Source organism: Pseudochaenichthys georgianus, chromosome 4 (assembly GCF_902827115.2).
Source record: "Pseudochaenichthys georgianus chromosome 4, fPseGeo1.2, whole genome shotgun sequence".
In the NCBI taxonomy this organism is placed as follows: Eukaryota; Metazoa; Chordata; class Actinopteri; order Perciformes; family Channichthyidae; genus Pseudochaenichthys; species Pseudochaenichthys georgianus.
Genome location: NC_047506.1, coordinates 24,195,890 through 24,218,805, shown reverse-complemented (window position 1 = coordinate 24,218,805; position 22,916 = coordinate 24,195,890). Strand labels below are relative to the sequence as shown.

General features: G+C 38.8%; 2 protein-coding genes across 3 annotated transcripts; one reads left to right on the top strand and one right to left on the bottom strand.

Moving 5' to 3' along the window:
- The first annotated feature begins 1,243 nt into the window (after window positions 1–1,243).
- LOC117445516 (G-protein-signaling modulator 2-like) lies at window positions 1,244–17,266 on the top strand. Of its 2 annotated transcripts, none has more exons than XM_034081248.2 (15): window positions 1,244–1,341; window positions 7,841–8,062; window positions 8,427–8,562; window positions 8,890–9,029; window positions 10,169–10,292; window positions 10,541–10,656; window positions 11,093–11,248; window positions 12,051–12,159; window positions 12,425–12,590; window positions 13,106–13,203; window positions 13,509–13,694; window positions 14,112–14,274; window positions 14,936–15,121; window positions 15,201–15,316; window positions 16,121–17,266. In XM_034081248.2, the coding sequence occupies exons 1-15, from the start codon at window positions 1,247–1,249 to the stop codon at window positions 16,286–16,288; spliced, it is 2,181 nt and encodes a 726-aa protein (XP_033937139.2). In that variant the 5' UTR covers window positions 1,244–1,246; the 3' UTR covers window positions 16,289–17,266. The 2 variants fall into 2 exon arrangements, with proteins under 2 accessions (XP_033937139.2, XP_033937140.1); XM_034081249.2 differs by having other exon boundaries at window positions 1,287–1,455.
- Window positions 17,089–22,821, bottom strand: mcoln3b (mucolipin TRP cation channel 3b). Its single transcript, XM_034081250.1, has 14 exons — window positions 22,636–22,821; window positions 21,732–21,955; window positions 21,477–21,644; window positions 20,984–21,137; window positions 20,804–20,879; window positions 20,603–20,699; window positions 20,264–20,363; window positions 19,970–20,082; window positions 19,173–19,322; window positions 18,989–19,090; window positions 18,581–18,703; window positions 17,979–18,185; window positions 17,696–17,823; window positions 17,089–17,551 (listed from the first exon to the last, which is right to left on the bottom strand). The coding sequence occupies exons 2-14, from the start codon at window positions 21,951–21,953 to the stop codon at window positions 17,500–17,502; spliced, it is 1,692 nt and encodes a 563-aa protein (XP_033937141.1). The 5' UTR covers window positions 21,954–21,955; window positions 22,636–22,821; the 3' UTR covers window positions 17,089–17,499.
- Between the last annotated feature and the right edge of the window lie 95 nt (window positions 22,822–22,916).

The window sequence follows — 22,916 nt, the reverse complement described above, 5'->3', positions numbered from 1 at the left end:
CTGTTGCCAACCCCTCTATCCCCCTTTCCTCCTCTTCAAGTGAGTCTGATGAAGATCTAGTAAACCAGCAACAGCAGGATATGTCCTGTCACCGGGGCGCATGCTGTGTGTGCGTGTGTGTGTGCGTGTGTGTGTGTGTGTGTGTGTGTGTGTGTGTGTGTGTGTGTGTGTGTGTGTGTGTGTGTGTGTGTGTGTGTGTGTGTGTGTGTGTGTGTGTGTGTGTGTGTGTGTGTGTACTCAGCTCCGCTCTGTGTGTGCGTGTTCGGTGTGTTCGTGTGTGTCCGACACCCCCGGCATTTGTTTTCAAATTACCACGAACAGTAATTTACACAAATCTGGTTCTCCATAGTTATATGTGTATTCCCAAGTGAAAGAAATTCGTTTAATCTTAATCTCGATGTGCTATAGTCCTGCCGGTGTGCACCGGAACGAACGATACTATCATAAACAAATGCCCACACACACACAAAACGAGGCCACGCTTTAGTAACTCGTGCTCACGCTTTAGTAACTCGTGCGCACGAGTTACTAAAGCGTGGCCACGTTTTATTTATGTTTCTCTCTGTGAACCCTCCAGGGCTCCGTAGGTTTGAAAGATGAGTGAAAAAGTCTAAACCATCCCAAAGTGAGAGGCTGCAAGCAACGCTATGCTTGAGTTTTCATATTTAAACAAACACTGACGTATTAAATTGAGCGGTAACTTTTGTATTGATAAATGACCATCATTAATTACCTCTCTAAATGTTGGGTTTTTCTTAGATTTCTGCACAAAATATCCAAATTGCTTTAAAAGCAGCAAAGTCAAGTAGTGAGTGACCCACTGACCGCTCCTGTTGAACTGAAAGCACATATTTTGGTGTAGGACTTTGAATTTCCATTTTCCAAAGGAATAACATATTTTTAAATGTATGTAAAAAGGCAGGGCCACCTGTTTTAACAGAAGCTGTAGCTCTAATTTGAAAAATCGAGTTACACAATAGACAGCACAGAGACACTTGCTGCGACAGGGGGCGGGAGAGATCTTCAACATGTCACGTTAAAAATGGCTGCTAAATTCATTCAGTCCTATTCCTGCATGTGGCTGTATAATTCCAGCAGTAAAGATAATAACATTTCCTATGCCCTTTAAACGCAACATTTAAAGCAAAGCGCTTATGCTTGAAGTTTACGTTTTACAAATCTGACTGGTTGATGGTTAACGCCTAAGCAACAGATCTTTGCATTTCCGACGGTACTTGAAGGCAGCATGCATGGAATCCTAATTGGAGGCAGATTTTCAGCGCGAGGAGTGGCTTCACAACTTCTGCTTCCCTGGACAGAGTTCCTTCCCCAGATGGATCAGTGAGTACTAGGTTAGCAAACAACTGGGCGAACAGATTAGTGAAAAGGATCTCAAGTTGGTGAAGATATTTCCACAATTTATGTTTTTGGTGTATTGGCGTTCGTCAATTTGAGGTAGGTGACATTATTACCTGCAAAGTTTGTTGTCGTCAATCGTGTTGTCGTGCTCACTTCGCTGTTATTATCAGAAAGCAAAACGCGTTAAAACTTTCTCTTGTGTTACTGTTTTCTTGACATTTCCTGGGTTAAAACTTGTTTTTAACTTTATAATACAGTTAACGGACTGAGATACCCCTGTCAGACAGCAATCATGTGATGGCATGTTCATAATAAACTGACTCATATCTAGCGTGTAATTTTCCAAACAGTCATCTTCACCCTGAAGAATGTGTCATCCTGAGGCTTAATTAAAAATAATAACTTGCAGGTTCCCACATTACCTTAAATAACCACACAACAACAGTTTCTCACACTTTGAGGACTCAAAAAAGGGTAGACATTTTAAATGATTACGTCTCCTTTTACAAACATTTGACTTATAATGCGTATTTCCAGAGGTGGAAGAAGTATATTATTTACGTAAAAGTACCAATACTACAGTGTAAAACTAGTAGTCAATTAAAAGTCCTGCATTCCAAATGTGTACTTTAGTAAAAGTACAAATGTATTTGGCATTCAAATACCAGAAGTAAAAGTAGTCTTTAGCAGAAAGGCCCATTTAAGCATCATATATTTTTAATATTTTTTTTATAATTATTGATGCATGAACTTGTTCATCAATTCCATTTTGCACTTGGTAAATATGGGGGTTTATTTGAATTACATTATTTACTACTGGGTAGCTTAATCTATCAAAAATATCTTGTACTATTTTACTAGATTTATATTTTGTATTTATAATCTAAATCTGCCAAGTAAGTAGTAGCTTAATCTGTAAAATAAATGTAGTGGAGTAAAAACTACAATATTTGCCAACAGTAAAAGTAGAAAGAAGCATAATGGGAACATAATAAGTACAGCCATGTTTTACTTAAGTAAAGTAAAGTACATTTGTACTTTGTTACTTTCCACCACTCCGTATTAGAAATGCTGATTTCACTAGAAAGGCTATGATTACAGAGAAACATCACTGATGGTGTTGCAGCTCAAATTTCCATTTAACTGAGCTTGACCTCTTTTCCCACGCAGGGTTAGGGTTAGGTCTCTAATGATGGTTTCTTCAGAAAAAGAGTTCTTCAAAAGAAAATATGGTTTTCACTTTAGAGAGCATCCCTTAATTGGAAAGGGATTTGTTGGGCGTATTCGTGTTGAAATGCTTATGGGTTTATTTTTAGCATATGTGACTAAATGTCTGTTTCTTAGAGCAAGGACTTTTGAAATAGCTTTTTGAAACTTACAATACACTTAATCTGTAGTTTTCCACTCGAGTACAAAAGAAAGCATTTGGTTGTGGGGAAAAAACAGAACTTCCTTCAGGATTTAGAACATTATGGCTCTCAAACATACTTTACAAAACCCTGTGTTTTGGTTGTACATCTCTCATTCATGCAGGGCTGTTTTTTAGGCATTTTTAATGCTAACTAATTGCTCCCATACATTTGCAAAATGTTTACACATCATTCAATTCAGAGATTTGCAATAGATAAAGTAAGCGGATGATATTGACACTCAATTTAAATGATTTGAGATTGAATTAGAACAAATACAAATGTAAAGGGCAATTATTTGCTACTTTTGGTCTGCACTATATTCTTCTCAGCTGCTGTTCTTTTATCCTTTAATGTTTCTTGATGCCAATAAACCATCCTTCATAGCCTAATGGTTAAAAGCGCTGAAAATGAACAATTCAAATGTTTATGTCTATTCTTTAATTTGTACTTTTATATATTTATATACACACGTGTACCGAACCGAAGGGCCCGTACCGAATAATTTCAGTAAGGGTACGTGTACCGTTACACCCCTAATTTATTGATATGTTTGAGATTTAAATCAGCATATACTTCTGCCAGGGGATGCCACCCCTCAAAATCTCCTGCCACCCTCTTGCCACCCCATGAATATTTGTCTAGATCCGCCCCTGCGTATTACATCTTGAAGGAACATGAGGAAATGTTTGCCTTGAAGTAATTGAACTGGGAACTGACTTGGGATGCAGCTAATGATTGCTCTATCATTAAATATTCTATCAATGATTTTCTTGCTTTATATTTAAATCGTTTTTAAAGATTTGTTCAAAGTCAATGAAATCTTGATCTATGAAGTTGAACCAGTTTAACAGCAAGGTTATAAGAAAAGTCCTCACTTCACTATCATTGGTTTCCTAAGATAACACACAAAGTACATTCCAGGAACTGAAACTAGGTCATCTAAGGTACATTTTGCTAAGAAAATAGCAATACATTTTCCGTTGAACGGACAGCTTCTATTACATTCGTGGCAAGTTAAGCAGCTAATATTATATTCAAACTAAGTGTTTTCCATTCTGCGTCTGCACAAAAGCACTTGATTGATTGTGTTTGTTGAATGAATGAAATAAGATGTAACACATGGCCACGTGTGTCAGTGAGTGTTTACTCTCTCTCTCCATCTCCAGTTTCAAGATAAGAGGTGGGACAGAGATAGTATGACGGTTGAGTTCCTGCGTAGTTCAAAAGCAACCATGCATGGCAGTATTCAGCCTCTTCTAAGGACAACTCCTTCTCAGTTAGTCTCCAAATTCCTGTCAAATACCCCTTCAGCTTGGCAGTTGACAAACATCCATGATGTGGTTCAAGCTCTGGCTCTTGTTGGGACTTCCAGGATGACTGTCTTGTATGGCAGCGTTTCTCCGCACTGTGTACATGACACGGATCATTTACTGCATGTCCGCCAGAGGTAGGCCGTGCATTTAGTGTCACATTAACCGTTGTATATCTTACTATACTTTCTGAATCTGAGATGACTGCAAACATATTTGCTTTTGTTGCTACATTTCTGAGTAGTATTGGACGTTTTTAGATTGTTGTGCTTCATATAGTATTATAAAATCCTAACATTGAATTGCCTATATATATATATATATATATATATATATATATATTTGTTTCATGATGTGTAATCACCAAAATTCAGTTGTTTGAGCTACCTATATTTTTCCATTATATACAAATAAATTGCTAGTTGCAGCCTAATGGATAAAAAACGATATGCTATATACAGTAAATCACTATTTTTAAGACTTTGTTCTTTCTATTTTTTCTCTCATCATTGTTTTCAACATCCTTTGCTTGATTTAATCAATATATTTACACATTTCTGTGCCAAGATGTTAGGATAGTCACAACAGTTCTAGTAATATGACACCTTGCTGGATAACTGATGAAGGATGCTGAGCAGACCACAGGAGGTCCTCTGACCACAATGTAAATATTTCATGACAAGATTGAAACAATTGTGAGAATATGCTTCTGAGTATATGTTGTCATTTTACGGTAAAGTTGACATCTATTGCATCACCCCATTGTAATGTTTGGCACTACACACAAGCCTTGTCAAGTCTGTGTACTGTCGGCACATTTGTCTCTAAAGGAATTCCACTCTGTTGCAATCACCTGCAGGCTAGTCTGTTACCTGTCTCTGGATGCTATCAGATAACTAGATACTTGCAGGTCACGCTTCAGGCACTACCGTCAATATATTTTTGGCAGTAAGAAATAACCGTTATATTTTGGGTGTGTTTCTAAAACGTTGGTGTCCAAAAAGAACTCCACTAGAGCAAGTCAACTCTGTGCTCAGAGTTACTGTTTGGGAAGCATCCTTACTGATTCATAGTAAAACAATTACACAAGCACAGAGTTTGCGTTATTCAATATTTGCCTTTAATATACAATGGTTGCATCATGGCTTTTGGTCAACTGAGGTGCCGGATTTAATGTCTAATGCCTTATTGCCATTTCTACCTAGAGGACACATCAGTGGATAATTAGTTATTAAGATTTGTCCGGATTGAAAAGAAATGAGTTGCTGGAAGTTTAGGAAATATCAGCTGGAATTTGCCCAAAGGAATTATGGAAATCCCAGAATGAGTATATTATCATGCATGCAACATTCCTATGGGTTGAATAGAATCATTCCTTCACATCCAGGCTGCCTGGGGGAGGGTGACTATTTCTTTGAGTGTTGAGCAAATAGTCTTAGTGTTCTCTGAAGCCACTTAAAATAATGACCAATGACGCCTGGCCTAATTGGAAGTGACACTTAAAGTGGCTTAGGGTTGCAGGTTACCGTGGCGATGGCTCGTCGTAGTGAAAAACGATAAATGGATAAACGTAGCTAACTATTCTGTCTTTGGTCACTTCTGCTTGGTGACAACCTGTTGTTAATCTGCACTTGGTTAAACAAAAGGTTTCTCGCTCAGGCACCTAATCTTTAAAGTCAATGTGAACGCTGAGCGGATTAAGTCCTTTGTTTAGCCGTTACAACCAGTCAGCCGAGCGCTACGAGGGACAGCAGCTGATTCAAGAGGGATGGATTTTCTTTTATTTCACTGAACCTGGGACATTGTGTGCGTTATGTGTGTCCATGAAAAGGAAGAGAATGTAACGTGTGTCGTATTGAAAGAGCTGTGTTTGCTCCAGAGAGTGATCAGGAAACTTGAAATGTCCGCTGCGTCAAAATGTCTTCAGTGCATCAAAACGGGGAAATGCAACAGGTAGGTGGGCATTGGTCACATGTCACTTTGCTTTGTTGTGGTTAATTTGAGGAAACCAATTAGTATGCATTTTTAGATCGAAATAATACTTATGGCAAAAATATTCCCTAGATTTCACATTATGTTGGAATATAAAACCTGCCCACCTTAAAGGTCTAAGAGCAAACAGCAATTTTTTTTTATTGTGTAGAGCTATAAATCATTTTTTAATATAAGTTTATGAAGTCTCTGCACCAACTCGTACTTTTGAGAGAAGGTCCCTGCTGTCAAGAAGAGATTAAACACTTCCATCCATGCCACCAAGGTGTGTTTAAGTCATAACGCTGGTGAATGGAGATGATGAAGCTTTAACCTAAGAAAAGCCATAGGTCAAAGCACAACAACATTGATTTGTAGTTATTTTTCTAGTTATTATTCAATCATTGAGACAGGATAATAAATACAACTCTTGCAGGCAATAAATCGCAGTTGGATTTTGCATTTTGTTGAACTTTATTTGGGTAGTAAGTTCTCTTTAAGCACTAATACTGGGTCTCTCGGGGTGGTTTAAATGTCATCATGGGGGCAAAGTGTTCATGCAACCTGTGGAGAGCTAAATGTCTTACCCTTACTTTTTTTGATATTGGTAAATATCAGAAGACAAGCCTTAAGTCATAAACCTGTAGAGGTATTGTTTCAACACATATGCATGTCTTGCGTTTTCATGTGGTCTGCACCGAAATCCAGTTATAACTCAAAAGCCAGGTTAGAAATGCTTAGAAGAAAGAAGAAAGTTGTGAACATCTGAATAAAGCAAAGGTTAGTTTTGTCAAAATATACTAGCGGGATACGTTTTGCTTCGAAAATTGTATCGTCAAACAGCATCAGACAAATGTAATAAAAGTAGATTCTGGATGTCCTGCGCACCCACGCATGACTGGATTTGTTTTACAAGGGTATGATCTCATGGATTCACGGTCGTTTTTCTTCTTCTTTTCCTGCTGGCAGTTTGATGTTGACAAAAGCGGATGATCCTATTTCTTAGGAAGGGTGTGGAGGCTTGTAAATGTCCGTCCTTACCACAGACACGTATGACTTGACTTTGTGTTCATGGTTAAATGCAAGGCACACATTTTCATTCCAGGGTATTTTGGGGTTTTCAGGCTCACAAGAGACAGGAAGTGCTCTGTTCTAGTTTGGATTTATAGTTTGTGTCTGGCTTCACATGCCCTGGAATACTCTCTAACATTCGCTGCGTCGTTCGTAAACGCTTCCAGAGTATACACGCTGGTACATTCACTGTGCTTCCTGAATTCAATGTATACCACTGTCTGCATGTTGTCATTTTAAGACGAGACATTTCTGGGATCTAGTGTATGGTTATTTGCATTGGTGGCAATTTGAAGACAATTCATTGATAAGTTGAGCAACAGAACATTAGAAGTCTAAAAAATTGATAATCGTTATTTATTAGGAAAAGCTCCCAAACATTAAGCCTCTCAGATGTAAGGATTAACTGTCTTTCTTTTTCCTTTATTAATTTAAATAACTGGATTTTTAGTTGGACAAAGTTATCTCAGGACATCACTTTGGTCTCAGGGAAAATAAAAAAATGTCAATGTCCTTTGTTTTGCCTCATTTAGTTTACTGATTTACTGTTCCACCCAAGGCTGTTTTGAATGTGTTGATCACATAACATTATTTGATTGCACTAAGCCCGTCTTTAAAGCCTTTGTTTACAAAATCCTTTGAGAGGTAACTTTTAGAATCCTCCTGATAAAGCAAAGTATTCTCATGTGTTCTCATGTCCATCTCACTTCCTTACAGGATGGAGTCATCATGTCTGGACCTGGCTCTGGAAGGTGAGCGGCTGTGTAAGGCTGGGGACTATCGCGCCGGCGTGTCCTTCTTTGAGTCTGCCATCCAGGTTGGAACCGAGGACCTTCAAATACTTAGCGCCATCTACAGCCAGCTGGGAAATGCCTACTTTCACCTCCAAGAGTACAACAAAGCCCTGGAGTACCATCGGCATGACCTCACACTTACTCGGTAAACACTTTCACAACCTTAGCAAGTTTGTTTAAGACCATATCCTCCTTTTAGAACTATGATCATATGGATTGGACAATCTTGAGAAAGGCTTGTCCAGTTGCTAAGGTCGTGCTAGAGATTGTGCGTAAGGCGTGTTAGACACGGTTAAATCCACATTAGACTCTCACAATATTTCCTGAAAAAATGCAAAAACTTTTTGAATCACCACTTCCTTCTCCATGATTACATATTAGACTCCGCTATATTGCTGCTTGCAGCTGTTTATTACTTGCTTGCCTCTTGTGTTTTCATACTCATACACGTCAGTAATGCACTAATATTCCAGTCTAATTATTTCCTGTTTTTCCCATTGAAATCCCAGAACAATTGGAGATGAACTCGGTGAGGCGAAAGCCAGTGGTAACCTTGGGAACACATTAAAGCTTTTAGGACGATATGATGAAGCCGTGGTTTGTTGTCAAAGACATTTGGATATCACCGGAGCCATTTATGACAAGGTGGGTTATGTTTAGGAAGCGCAACAAGAGTTATTTAGGTAAATGTGAAACATTCCTTCTGTATTTAAAAGGTCAGTCAATGACTAAATGGCCCATTTACTTTGAATAGTATCAAGGGATTTCAAATTTGTTTTCTGTCATACCACGTAAGCCACAGAACGGTTTTGGTATGCACAATAACTGCAAATCATCGTCGTACCAACAGTTAGAATAGTTTGCCAGCACACATGCAAACAAGCAGGTCTAGAGTCAGTGTATTTTAAGTATATAATTACAGCACTGGTCACTATGGTTTCCGTCTCTGAAAATGTGCTGTGCGTGCTGTAGGTTGGGCAGGCTCGTGCGCTGTATAATTTCGGGAACGTCTACCACGCTAAGGGCAAGAGCATCTGCTGGACTGGAGTGGAGCCAGGAGAGTTCCCAGAGGAGGCCAGGGTAGCCCTGAGGAAAGCTGCACAGTACTACGAGTGAGTCCTTACCGCTAATCAATAAATGTGTTGCATTTATTTTTGAAAGGCCTGAGGAATGGTACAAGTGACATTATTGTTAAATTGACAATACATCTACTGCTGAGTCGCAGGTTTATTCCCCTAAAATAACAACTATTGTAGTTTGTTGTCTTATTTATGACATGCCAAACAACTGGCACAGTGCCTATACAAAAAACAGGGCTGTTGAAAAAGTTGCATTACTAGTATTTGTATGTTCTTTAAATTACCTATATGGAGAAAACAATCAATTTGAACTGTACACTACATACAGTTTCACCTGATCATTGACGTTTTTTGAACATTCAACTTAGTGTTTGTGCATCCTACATATTTACAAAATCAATATCTGTTTTTATCTCACTAAACAAAGTAATAGGCAGTTCCAAGTGAAGACAAGTCTACTTTTCTTCTTCCAGACTAACATTGTTATTGATTATTGAGTCAATCATATATCAGATCTCAGCTTGGAAAATACAAGTTATTTTAGTAAGTTTGTTGGACAGAATCCACAGTAGCATATTTATAATTTATCATCAGCCCACTGCTCTACCTTGTATCAAAATATCCCCAAGTACCATGCTGAACTCCTACGTTGCTACTTTTGATACGATTGCCAGCCACATTCCTCAGATATCAAATGTAACGCATTATAAGCTGGTTGGATGCTATACCATGTAGGACAAAAATAGTTTTACTTTTTGCTTGTGCTTACAAGTTGTTTAAGTTATTCAAGTAATCAGCCTGTAGCTATACTGTAGATCTTTATAGGACTAAATGCTGCTGAGTGACATGAAGCCATGGTATTATTCTAAAGTATTTATATTGTTGAGTGAGAAATTACAGTCTGGATCTTGTAAATATTATTTTGACAAAATAGTCCAGGTCAATTAACTTGGCAAATGTTATGCCATGTTTACCCCTTGTTTCATGCTCAGAAGTGCTGATACTTAAACTACGTACTAGCTCCTGAACTCACCTTAATGGGATAAGATTATATTGTCAAAGTGTATATTATAAAAAGCTTTTTCATGAAAATGTAGCAATTAGCTGCATTGCTTATACATTATGTGTCTTATAATGTGTATTTGCCTACCCTTGCTTTGTTTTCCATGAAGAGCAAACCTAAGTCTGGTGAAGGAGATGGGTGATCGGGCCGCTCAGGGTCGCACCCATGGTAACCTAGGTAACACTTACTATCTGCTGGGTGACTTTGAAACGGCAGCGGCTGCACATGAAAAGGTTGGTGGAACATTTGCACTTTCAATGTCTGCCACGCATCACCTGCTTCAAATTGTCTCTCTTCCCTGTGTTTAGTTTAAACCAGTTGTTTAAAAGTGTTTAAGTTAATTTCAGTTTTTTTTAAATCTACATTACATTTTTTCCATCTTCAGTATTTCAAAGGCTTTGTTCTTCCCGATTACCTGAAAATGTTTTGTGTAAATCATGACCTCAGTAATGTGTACACTAAGGTTTGTCCTGTTTGGCAGAGGCTGCTCATCGCTAAAGAGTTTGGGGATAAGTCCGCTGAGAGGAGGGCCCACTGTAACCTTGGCAATGCTCACATTTTCCTCAGCCAGTTTGAAGTAGCCGCAGGCCATTACAAGTGAGTAAACAAATGACTTCATGATGTCATCGTTGGACATGAAACAAGAATGATAAGGATGTGTTTCATTCACCTGATCCTGGAATGCTATTTCTTATTTGTACATAAAAGCTTAAGCTGCGGAAGAAAGGGGTTTATATTTATTTTTCTCAGAACCAGTGTTACAGTTTTGGTTATATGAAGAAAAAACAAAGTGCTCAATACAATACAGTCATTTATAAAAACCACAGATATGTTAACATGTAGTTGTTCATCAGCAGAAGTTGATAAAAGTTTTAATCTCTGACACCAGCATTTACATAAGAGAATCAGACGGGGACAGTAGCACTTGGAAAATTGCAGCAATGAAAGAAAAGAAAGCAGCAGATAACTATCATTCTCCCGCTCCCACCCAACACATTCTTTGACCGTCTCTCTCCTCTGTTTTCGCCCCCAGGAGGACTCTGCAGCTGGCCAGGCTCCTGAAGGACAAAGCAGTGGAGGCCCAGGCCTGTTACAGTTTGGGAAACACCTACACACTACTGCAGGACTATGAGAGAGCCATTGATTACCACCTCAAACATCTGGTCATTGCTCAGGACCTCAATGACAGGTAGTGGCCAAAAACAGCCATTTGTTGTCAGCTTTTTGCCAAACTGTCCTAGATCGAGGTATAATGAGCATGTATAGTTTCAATGTGGGTGGCCCCTGAACTAATTACCTACCAACATGTGTCGGTGTTACTGCCAACAGCCGTGAAGCTAAAGTGAACTGCAAAAGCACTGGGAAGCAGACAAAGTCACACGGAAACAGCATTTGGGGTCCTGCAATGGGATTTATATCATAAACACATTATTCCAGCACACAGCAAGATATCTTTATTAGGCAGGCCAATGGTTCACATTGTATTATAAAATCAGTATATAAACATGATATTCTTCTATAGCTTACATTCAAAAGTAGCTCCTCTTTGAACAACTAGAACATTAAAAGCCCAATCACAAGATGTGTCAGCCTGAAAACTGTTGTTTTTTTATTTCACTTTACATATAAATCCAATAGCCTTTTCCTCTGCTCAACTCGAACAAGAAATGCCTTTATTTATAATGTAGAAGTACCTCTCTATTTTTTTTGTCTTGGCAACAAATAACCATTATTTCTTGTGATGTAAACCTGGTTTTGAAAATGTCTAATCAATTTCTAAATGTATTTTTAAATCATAAAGGTTTCTTTGTACTGTGGAACATAAACACAAAAGAAGACAAATATGATTCTTGAGTACCAGCTGTTGTTGTGAAATGCTCATGTTATGATCCGCTTCATGTGATTGCCCTGCTCGATAGTGATGAATGCCCTTCCCCGTCTTGCGTAATGTCAGCTGAAGTTGCTCGTCCTGTTTCTCTGTTTCGCTGCAGAGTCGGTGAAGGGCGAGCGTACTGGAGTCTAGGAAATGCCCACACCGCCCTGGGGAACCACCAGCAAGCCATGTACTTTGCTGAGAAACATCTGGAAATTGCCCAAGAGGTGACTGTTTACTGTTTACCTTCCTCCTCTGAGTGCAATCAGCACAAGCCATCAGGCCACAGCCCCCTCTACTGGTTGTATGGAGAGGAGCAGGGAATAATGCATTCTTTGTATGCAGCATTTATATGTACTCATTCATTAACATTTTGTACAGACATGCAAACTGAGAAGCCAGTGTTAAACTCATCCCACTCAGCAATAGTGTGTTTGTTCTGGATTGACATGCTCTCATTAAGCTTTTTATTACATTAATCTTATTTTGCAGACTGGAGACAAAAGTGCTGAGGCGACAGCCAGGATGAACCTGTCGGACCTACGGCTGGTCGTCAGCCTGAAGTCCAACTCCAACAACCACTCCTATATCTTCCGTAACACCAACACTAACAGCTCTGCCCTGCCAGAAGGCCCTCTGAGCCTCCACACCCTACAAAGTAAATCAAAGCTTGTTGCTTTCAGGACATTTTGACAAATCGAATTTATAGCATGTAGCATACTTGTGAATCTGTGTCATTACATATTAGTAACATGAGTGCTAGAAAACAGTTAAATGATCTTATTCACGCATTTTGATACATTTCTGATATGAACCCCCATATTTTCTGATCTTCAGAAAAAACTGCCTTCTGTTGTAATGTTTTCATACACTCTTAAAAGCATGCAGGGAACCCAAATAAAACACAGAATTGTACCAACAAGGCAGGACACAATAACATTTTGAAAAATACATAAACGTAAATATAATATATGACGGATCTGAAACACTTAAAAATGTGGCTTTACTAATAGTTTATAAGGAAGGAAACACTGAATGTCAACATAACTTTTGTTGGTTTGCAAGAAATCTCCACAGGGCCCCTTTTAAAATCACTGCTTTCCTGTAGTTGCAAAAGTGCTGGATAAATATTAAAACATGGACTTATTGTTGAATTTCTTATTTTTTGTTCAGGGCTAAATTCTCTGTCAAGGATTGGAGACAGCGCAGAGAACCCGAGACTGAGTCCAACTCCTGAGAAAAATCAAACTGGGGATTCTTTTGAACATCCGGTATGTATGCAAAGGCAACAAATGCTAATGATGTGAAGAATGTAGTTCATTTTCTTAATTCAAATGAATGGTAACATTTAGTCTTTTTCTGAAACCTGGCTCGTAACATTGCCCAACTGCAATCACCACTTGCTTAGCAACAGTCTTATTTTGATAATGCAAGATTAATTAAATCAGCCTCTTGCTACCACTCAGGTATGCCAAAGGAAACGGAAATGTGTGTCATGTAACAAAACCTTGCCTGCAGTGTAACATGAATCTGTCAGCAATGCTCTCTTTAACCAGTCTGTTCTTTGAATGTAAAGGATAGGGAAGAGGATGTATTCCCTGGGTCTTCCAAAAACAACTCACTCAAGGCGTATACTAAGCTCTTCCTCTTCAACCGGCTAAAAAGCAAGAAGCAGAAGAACAACAAATCCTCTCCCACAGACCAGCATGAGAACCACACGGAGCCCTCGGCCCCTGAGCCGGACTCACCAGTGTCTCCTCAGGTATTTCTAAATGCATCAGATGGCCCTTCTCTCTCTTAAATTAATGACATCAGTGTACAAGCTAAGCAATGATGGGTCTCCCTCAAGGAAAAGTTAAAAGTACAACCATGTGTCCTTTGAAACAGCCAAAGGTTTTTTGTTACACACAGTTGTGTCAAAAAACACTATGGCCTCTGTGTCCACACACAGGACTGCAACTGTTTCTGTAGAGCAGTTATATACCTTTCTCAAAACTCTTTTTTTGTTTTGTTTAACCTCTGAAACTTTTAAACGCTGCTGTTACAGAAGCATCATTTTGTTTAGTCTTTTCCTGTATTATGTTGTTTTCATTAAAAGACTGTCAGCTATCCCGATTACCTCAATTATCGGAAGCCCCCTTTTTAAGGTTATTAACTTTCCTTTTTTTTTACACTGTAGCCGGGATCGCGGGACACTATTGGAGAGGATGGCTTTTTCGATCTCCTGTCTCGCTTCCAGGGCAGCAGAATGGACGACCAAAGGTGCTCGCTACTAGATGACCAGAGCGCTCTCCCTGCTCCTCCCTCTCCCTCCTCCACCCCACCTGTAGCTGAGAGGAAATGTGAGTCAGCCCCTTGTGTGTATATAGGACCATTTTTCATACTCATGGAATACAAAATGTTATAGTTGATAAAGGTCATTTTGTGTGTCTTTTATTCTTGACAAGTCAAATACTCATCCTATTCAATCATGTATCAGTTTTGCTTCTATATGGTGTGAATGCAGTCATCCACAAATGTGTCCCTTACATATGACATGCTGTGTAATCCTTAGTTTGGTTTGTGTCATCGAGGACCTAAAGTGATACGCCACCTACATTTGGGTAACAAACACTTTTGCTTTTAGTCTTGAAAGTTTAATGTAACCAACATGGTTTCATCTTTAACTGATCAAAGCAGCTTGGATGGTCCTTTTTTTTGTACTCTTTGCCATCCTAAAGGTCTGTAATCGTCATGACTCCAAGATTACCACAGCCTTTATACTCCATGGCTGATGAAAAATCTATTTTTCAAGTCTGTGGAGACTCTCTCTCAAAAGATTTTGTGTGGAGTGTTGCTTTGAACTTCATAGAACTACTGTCTCGATGTCTTTTATTTAAAAACTTCAAATCCGAATGAAATGCTATGTCGGAGTAATTGACGCCCTGTTAGTCCCTGTTACCAGCAAAGTGTAATACACTAACCTTGTTACAAATCACACTAATTGACTATCTCTGTCTTTAGCTATTTTGCAGGGCGAGACACCCTCGCAGGATCCTGGTCATTTCCTGGAGCTGCTGGCCAGCTCCCAGGCCCGTCGCCTGGACGACCAAAGAGTGAGCATGAGCCATTTTCCTGGCTTACGACTCAGCACCTCCAACCCGCCTCTTACACCCTCCACCTTAAGCACAGATCAAGTCCCTCTACAAGGTGACCAATCACAGACCATTTGGATCTTCTCCCTCAGTAAGCCTTCTCACATCGTGACTAATACTAGTTTCTCCCCCAGCCCCCATCTCCAGTACAGATGCCCCTCACACACCCTCCCTGTACAGTCGCATCGAGGCCAGCTCTGAGCAGCCCGAGGAGGAGGATGTCTTCTTCGACATGCTGGTTAAGTGCCAGGTAAGAAAAATAAATCCCGTGTATTGCTTTCTGCCCAAGCAATAGCAAATAGTCTAGGTTTTCCACATCACAGATGTAGATTCCAAAAAAATAATTTTTAACGCTGTCATTTCTGAATACTTTTTTTTTTACATAAATGTACATATTTCTTTAATAACCAAGGTTTATTATTATTAAGTCTGTTGTATAAACTTTAGTCTATGTTCAATTGTTTGTTTTGTTGAAAGATGTGTGTAAACAGACTTTAACAAGTCACTAGAGTTCATTAGCAATATTTAATTTTTGTATTCGAAGTGCACCACTTGAAATAGTATATTATGCATACAATTAGTTCCAGATTACATTGTTCTTTCCAGGAATCTTCTTAGAAATGATTGTAAAAATACAGACTTATACAAAATAAATGTTGACATACAGTACTATACATCCCTTTTGGAAGTCATTAACAGTGCGAGTGTTCAATATACTTATAATAGTTCTTTTTTAGTTACAGAGTGGGAAGGTGTTGACAAGGATCGTGTAGGGTTTGATTAAAGAAAGTTTACATTTTAAGAAGAACTGCAAGTACCTTTCTTGCTGCACTTTTCCACCAAATAACTACACGTTTTTACCTTCTAGATATCTCAAATACTCTATGTATTTGTACATTGTGATTACTCGGTGTGTATATCTAAGAGACTAAATTAAGCTAACCAGCTGTTGTTAATTGGCTGAGGTGATACCTCTGTGGTTAATCATGCTAAACTAAATTGCCATTGATAAGCATTAGCTAATTTAGCTGCACTGTCTCTCCTGACTGTTAAGGGCTCACGACTGAACGACCAGCGGTGTTCTGCTCCCCCTCCCAAAACCAAAGGACCAACTGTTCCAGATGAAGATTTTTTCACTCTCATTCTGCGGTCCCAATCCAACAGGATGGAAGAGCAGCGGGTCCTGCCCCCCCCTGGGGTCACCCAATCCAAACCAGACTGACTCTGAGAGACATTTTTCATCTCAAATACAAGATGAAGTAGCCAAGCTTCCATTGTTTTTGTCAACAGTATTTTTTTTAACCCCAAATACTCTTGTTTCCTGCCTTCCTGGATTGTCCTGACACAGTTGGGTCTGCCAAGAGTAAAAGGAAGATCTCGAAACGACACAAGATAAGGTTTTCAAGCCTCATGGACTTGTTTTTAGATGAATGAAATCGTCTTTGGGTAATCTGCACCCTTTTTCTGTGGTCCACCCTTCTGCCTGTTTTAACAAGACGTCTGCCTACTCTGGAGGCTTGCATCAAGCCACAACAGAGGGTCATGGTGGATCCTGTTTTTTGGACTAAAAGTACTTTACTCAAGGATATAAGCCATACTGAAGAGATTTCTACTTTACGGTGATAGACACAAGATGTTATATGAATCTGTCGCAGGGACATTGGAACATTACATGGCCTGTTCTGTCCATCTGCAACTCTATTATCTACAAGTGGCACATCTCGGTTTGAATTGATCTCAGACCTCTGCAACAATCCCCCACGATCAAATGACAGACCTTCTCTGGGGAAATAAATGCCCACATCTATTTCTCTATGACTCGTGAAACCATTTATAGTATCTGCGTCTCAATATAGCTTGTCTGTCAGTTGTATATTAGAGGCTGAGAGGGTGGAGTTATTATTGCCATAAACTGAAATGGGATTTTTATTGTAATAACATTTTACTAGTGCGAGGGGAAAATAGAAGTTATATTAGCTTTTGTATTGAAACCATGGAGAAATAAAATCTCTAAAACAAATGTACATAGCAGCTTATTTATTCAAACTTAATTCAGTGTACAACATCGGGATCATTACAAGACATGTTTAGGAAAAAACAATACAATTTTTAAGGTTTTACAATCCTCTCTTTTCAAATCTACATATCAACATGCAAAGTGTATTTACAAAGTACTCTGCATCATAAACACCAAATATAATTATTGTCTCAAATTCCTTTCTTTCTAACCTTCCTATTGGCTCTTTTTAGCACTGAACATTTCCTTCAAAGTTCCTTAACATTAAATAAATCACCTGAGCAAACCTGGAGAATAAAGTTTAAAAGGCATATTTAAGACTATACAATTGAACATAACATTGTAAAGTGCCACAATTGTTAGGTTATACTGTACAAAGCATAACCTTTTTAATAATAATTCCACATTAATCCCTACTATGCCTCTGAAGTCAGCCTTTCCTGATGCGTCTCCTGATGCTTCCTACACCTGAAAGAAAAAAAGAATCAACTTGGATCCTATTAGACATGTTATGACCGGCAATTAGACAAAGTATGAAACAGCTTGGGCACACTGAGCTTGGATCCACAGTTTAATCATTGCTAAGGGGCGCCCTGAATGGGTTTGACCTACCTGGTGACGCAGCAGTTTAGGAAGCAGCTGTTCTCCTCCAGCCTGTACATCCCAGAGTTTGGCAGATCTTGACACACAGACATGAATTTTTGCAGCTCAGAGGTTGGGTTTCCACTCAGCTGCTGTTGCTAAATGAGAAGGAACAAAGGGATAGCTAAGCAACAACTGCAGATACAACAATACTCTTCTTTGTGTAACCAGCACGCAAACAATCCTTCAAACTGTGTAGGGAGGGACATACTAAAAATGTGTTACAAATATCCAAAACGATAATAATCATTACCTTGATGGTGTCATAGGTGTCAGTGATGATTGTGATGAAAAGGCTGAGGATCATGTAGATGAAGAGCGAGACAAAGGAATAGAGGTAGACTCTGCTGAAGACCCACACCAGGCTGCTCTTCTGCTTCATGTTCTTGAAGGTGGGATACATGTCATCTCCGTTGATCAGGGAGAACAGACACTCCGACACCGTGTTTAAGGTCCGGAACTAAATCAAAACATCCAAGAGGCGTTAACATTTAACCAGTGGTAAAAGTGCTTATTACATTTTAAGTGAAAGTATATATTCAAAACATACTAATAGTACTCGTTACGCAGAAAGTCACATTTTAGAAAATGTTTTATCATTGGATTATAACAATGGATGCATTATGTTGCAGCTGCTATTGGTGGAGAACATTTAAACATATACAAATATATACTGTTGGGAAGGTTTTGAATGTAACTCCTTATTATAACATGTAATAATTATATATTGATTCATTATATTTTATATCATACATCCCAACACAGTCATTCATTAATAATACCAGCAATCAGAACCCAATTAGTTGAAAAATATTTCCTAGTTTGTCTTTTGCAAAATTCCAACACACTCCGTACCTTCTCATGATACGGGCCAAGAACAACCCAGCCACAAAAACAGTAACTCAGGTAGATGATTCCAGCGCAGCAGATGAAACGGATAACATTTGGGAAAGCTGCCCTCAGTGTCAGGATGAGAATCTGAAAATATCCACAGACAATTGAAAAAGCTACACTAAAGACCAGTATATGGAAATTCACACACACAAATGTGATGTTCTGGTCCAACAGGATGTGTTGTTAGAGATACTGGTAGTTTTCTCCTCAACCATATGAAAAACAACGTGTACTCTAGCAGCATCCCCCAATTACAATTTGTTTGGAATGCTATGTTGTATTGTCCCATTATGGCATCTCTACCATAAAACAATGTTGAGTTATTGCACTACATGGGGCACTCAATACCTGTATTTCATAAATACTTACATTATACTTCCTAAAGTAGCCCATGTAGCGGATGACCCCGGTCCAGACAAACATGGTGCCTATCCCAAGGAAGATGCTGCAGAGATCATAATTTGTGAGTACCTGAAGGAAAAGTGCAGCTTTTAATGTCAGGATTCAATGTTCGTAGACTTTTCAATTTACTGTGACAGAAAATCCCCATTACCTTAGACTGGATCTCTAACTTGAGAATGGAGCCAACGATGGTCAGTGTGTCACTAGCAATGATCAGGATATACCAACCATTTACAAACTCCAACCTGTCTGACCACGGGACTTTTTGACCACAGCGGTTCTGGCTGTAGAGTGTGTACGCCTGGTTCCAACGGAAGGAACAGATGAAGTTATACTTTGAATTTCTGTTTCAACATTATTACTAATTATTACTTTATTTAGGTACTGAAGTACAGATTTGAAGTTCTTTTACTTAAGTATTTTCATTTCATGCCACTTCATACTTCTACTGTAATATGGTACTTCTGTCTTCACTAAGGTTAGCAGTATATGAAATACGAGCGAACAATACTTTTATAAAGTGTTCCAATATTAGCTTAATCTTAACCCACAAAAACAGTTACATATAAAATACACATTTAAGTATCAGCAGTAATATATAGTATGCCATAAAAGGTAAACAAAAGTTAGAGTACATTATGCCCTTAAAAATAAAAGCATAATATAGTATGTTTTTAAAAAAGTAACTTGTGTTTGTGAAAAAAGGCAGATAGCATGCTTTTAAAAATAATAAAAAAGAAAAGAAAATAATGGTGTATTAAGCCCTATGTGCATAAATTGGCATAAGAAAGTGTGCACCAGAAATGTAGTTATAAAGTGTCCTAGTGTGCCATATGCAAAAAGAAATAATAAGCAGATATATCGCACTACAGACAGTATATCATTTTTGTTTTTACGTTTGAACAAAGCAAAAGATGCTATGCTTTACTGTGAGTTTAATTTACTTACAAACTGCAGCTGAATCCCGTTGATGACTGAGCGCGTGCAGAGGGCGAGGGATGTGATGCACGTTATAATAATGAGGCAGTCAAACAGCACAGTCAGGTATATGTTCCTGGCAGCTGAGGGAATGGGGAACATTTAAATTACTTTCACCTGAAAAGGACAATCTTCAAACAGATTTTATTAACATCAAAGTCTCAAGCTTAAAGAGCAGCCCTAATGAATCCGTCAGAACCCTGGACCTGAGCTTAAAGCAACTCTTATGATTAATTTGCACTAAACTCAGCTCAGCAAACTTACATGCCCCTGTCACTTTCCAGTCTCTGCATTCATTGATGTCTACATCGTTTTCCAGGTCAACCTTTATCCTGCCGCTGTGAACTTGGTTGTTGAAAGTGATCTGTTAACCAGAGACCGTGTTCAAGGGAGGTAAAACATTATTTAAATAGGTGTACATCCTTATAGTCAAACCCAGTAGCTAAACATTCACTTTCCAGGCCGACAAAGTTAACTATGTACATGGCAGGCACTGTGTGCAAACGGCTTTACTTGAGTAGTTTCATAAACTTGTTTTTAAAGACTGCCTGACATGTGATCCATTGTGTTTACTGAGTCATGAAAACAAGTCAAGTGACTTACAATAACGGTAAAGTCGTAGCAGTCTGGAAGCTCTCGATGTCTCACCGTCTGCAGATTTATGGCCTTGAGAACAAATGTGACCTTAACAGAGAGCATCCTGAAAAAAACAGAGCAGCTATATAAACTAACGGTCTCTTTACAGCGACTATAAAATGATTGTGCCTTGAGAGAAAAGACTTGAATTAAATGTTACGTGCAAACCTTTTGAAATGTAATTCAAAATGTGGAAGTGTTTCCTGCAATGATGGATTATACATCGGATAAACTTCAAAGCACTCTGTAGATACAAGCAGCAACACACAAAAAAGACAATAACAAATGAGCAACAAATAAATGTATTTAAGTATTCTGCTGGTCCAAGCATCAAATAACCATACTCACCAGTTTCCACATGAGCATCAATTTCAAAGGTGTCATTTCCAGGGTAGATGGTACCGTTCCTGTAGAAATCCTGACACACTGACAGGGGCGTGTAGAAATCACCTTTTTTCTCATATGCGTGATTGCCTACTGTGATGTTGGGCAGATGTCCATACTGGAAATGAACAGTTGAAATCTCAGGTATAATAAAGTCAGGTTTGTTTACTATTGGACAGTCTTGATGTGGAAACGGAAAGGAAAAGCTGCTGCGGTTTATGGTTAGATTTGTCGAGTCAAAATCTACAAAACAAAATAATATGAACAAAGTCCAAAGCAATGAAAAATGACACTTGTCATGGGAGCTTGGTAAGCTCTTTGGTCATATAAGCAAGCAGAGTTATACAACAACGATTTGCAGTAACACAAAAGGAAAATGTGTTGCATGATCAAAAATAAACTGACTGGTGTTCTCTGAAATAAATAAGGAGAAAAAGAAAATACAGTATTTAATTACCTGTTTGATTATGTAATCAATGTGGTCATAAACGTCAACCTGTCTGTAAACAGCATATGAATCCATGCCTCCATCGGCATAATCTTTCAGGAAGAGGTGCTTGAATGCCATCAGATTTTCCTCCTTGAATGTGACGACCATCTGGTTGCTCAGCCCAAAGGACACTAACTGATGCAGGTAAAGAAGGAAATGTGTTATCAAGCTGGTGAAACAACACGGTTAACATCTGTTCGAGTAATGAGTGAGAAAAGTTACCTGGATAGTGATGATGGCAATTTTGATGATCTGCAGTACGAGTTTCCATGGTTTTCGGCCCCGAGCGTGGTACTTCTCACAGGGGTTCATAAAGTAATATTTGATCTTCCTTCTGAGACACTCCACATTGTCCTGATCTTCCAGACACTGGTGGTGGAGGTCTTCCCAGGGAGGGGGGGCATTAGTCGTGTACACGTCATACAAGTCACTGCGGTCCTCCATATCTACAACCAATCGAATGTTGTCATTGTAATGTGAGGGGGGATTAAAGCAAAGTTACGGATGACCTTATTCTTACACTCATGATGTTTGGAATAACAAAGTGTAGCAGTGGCACATAAAACTGTAAAGTGTTTTATTCTGTATACTGTATGTTTGCAGTTGATTTACATTCATAAACGAAACAACAGTGGATAGAATAGAAACAATTCCTACTAATATAACATCCAATACACTTGCCTTACACACAACGGTTGAAAACATTTACACTATCAACAAAAACTGAACATGTAATGCTTTAAAGGTTGGATTACAGGTGTGACTGTCTTGTAACTCTGAAACTACTGCCGGGAACTGTAGGCTATAGGATATTCTTCCTCATTATGTTTCCTTTGGAGAAAATCAATTTTACATTGGCGTCACATCAATATTGCGTTGTTGGATAGTATTTCCAGTTGTTTTCTTCCGTATTCTAAATGGATTACTAACCAACAACTCTCTGTGAAAATTAAGGAAATTAAATGTGGTATACCCGAGCATTGTTCAATAAGAAACAGCAGCTCACATGATACCTGTTCGACTTCCACCATTGAGGCAAGCTATTAAATATTAATTACGTTTCGTGTAATAACTCAAAGTATTCTGTCAGTGCACAAGAATGAAAATTGGCCAATAGGCTTCTTACCTTTAGGTCCCGCGGATTATAGCTGCGTTCACCTGTCGTCTGCGGCACGCGTATTGTGTCCAAAATATCTTTGTCCAATTAAAATTCATACCTTTCTTAAGTGTTTCTTCAATCCGAGAGTCATGACTAAAGTTATAACACTGGGAGGGCAAGATTTACGAAGTGGTGCAAAGTCCACTCGGATTTAGGTAACTTCTTGTGACGATGCAACGTCATGTTACTGCTGCAACCTGATTGGCTCTTTGACCTGTCAGTCGTGTCCAGTTTGTTCACTCCTGTTA

What these genes read in the sequence shown, in the direction of transcription:
- mcoln3b (XM_034081250.1), bottom strand. Translation starts at nt 21,953, where the DNA reads ATGGAGGACCGCAGTGACTTGTATGACGTGTACACGACTAATGCCCCC. An exon ending in TTGCCATCATCACTATCCAG is followed by an intron (nt 21,645 to 21,731) that starts GTAACTTTTCTC and finishes TACCTGCATCAG; the next exon opens with TTAGTGTCCTTTGGGCTGAG. An exon ending in TTGATTACATAATCAAACAG is followed by an intron (nt 21,138 to 21,476) that starts GTAATTAAATAC and finishes GTTCATTTCCAG; the next exon opens with TATGGACATCTGCCCAACAT.
- LOC117445516 (XM_034081248.2), top strand. Translation starts at nt 1,247, where the DNA reads ATGCATGGAATCCTAATTGGAGGCAGATTTTCAGCGCGAGGAGTGGCT. An exon ending in CCGGAGCCATTTATGACAAG is followed by an intron (nt 8,563 to 8,889) that starts GTGGGTTATGTT and finishes TGCGTGCTGTAG; the next exon opens with GTTGGGCAGGCTCGTGCGCT. An exon ending in AAAGCTGCACAGTACTACGA is followed by an intron (nt 9,030 to 10,168) that starts GTGAGTCCTTAC and finishes TTTTCCATGAAG; the next exon opens with AGCAAACCTAAGTCTGGTGA.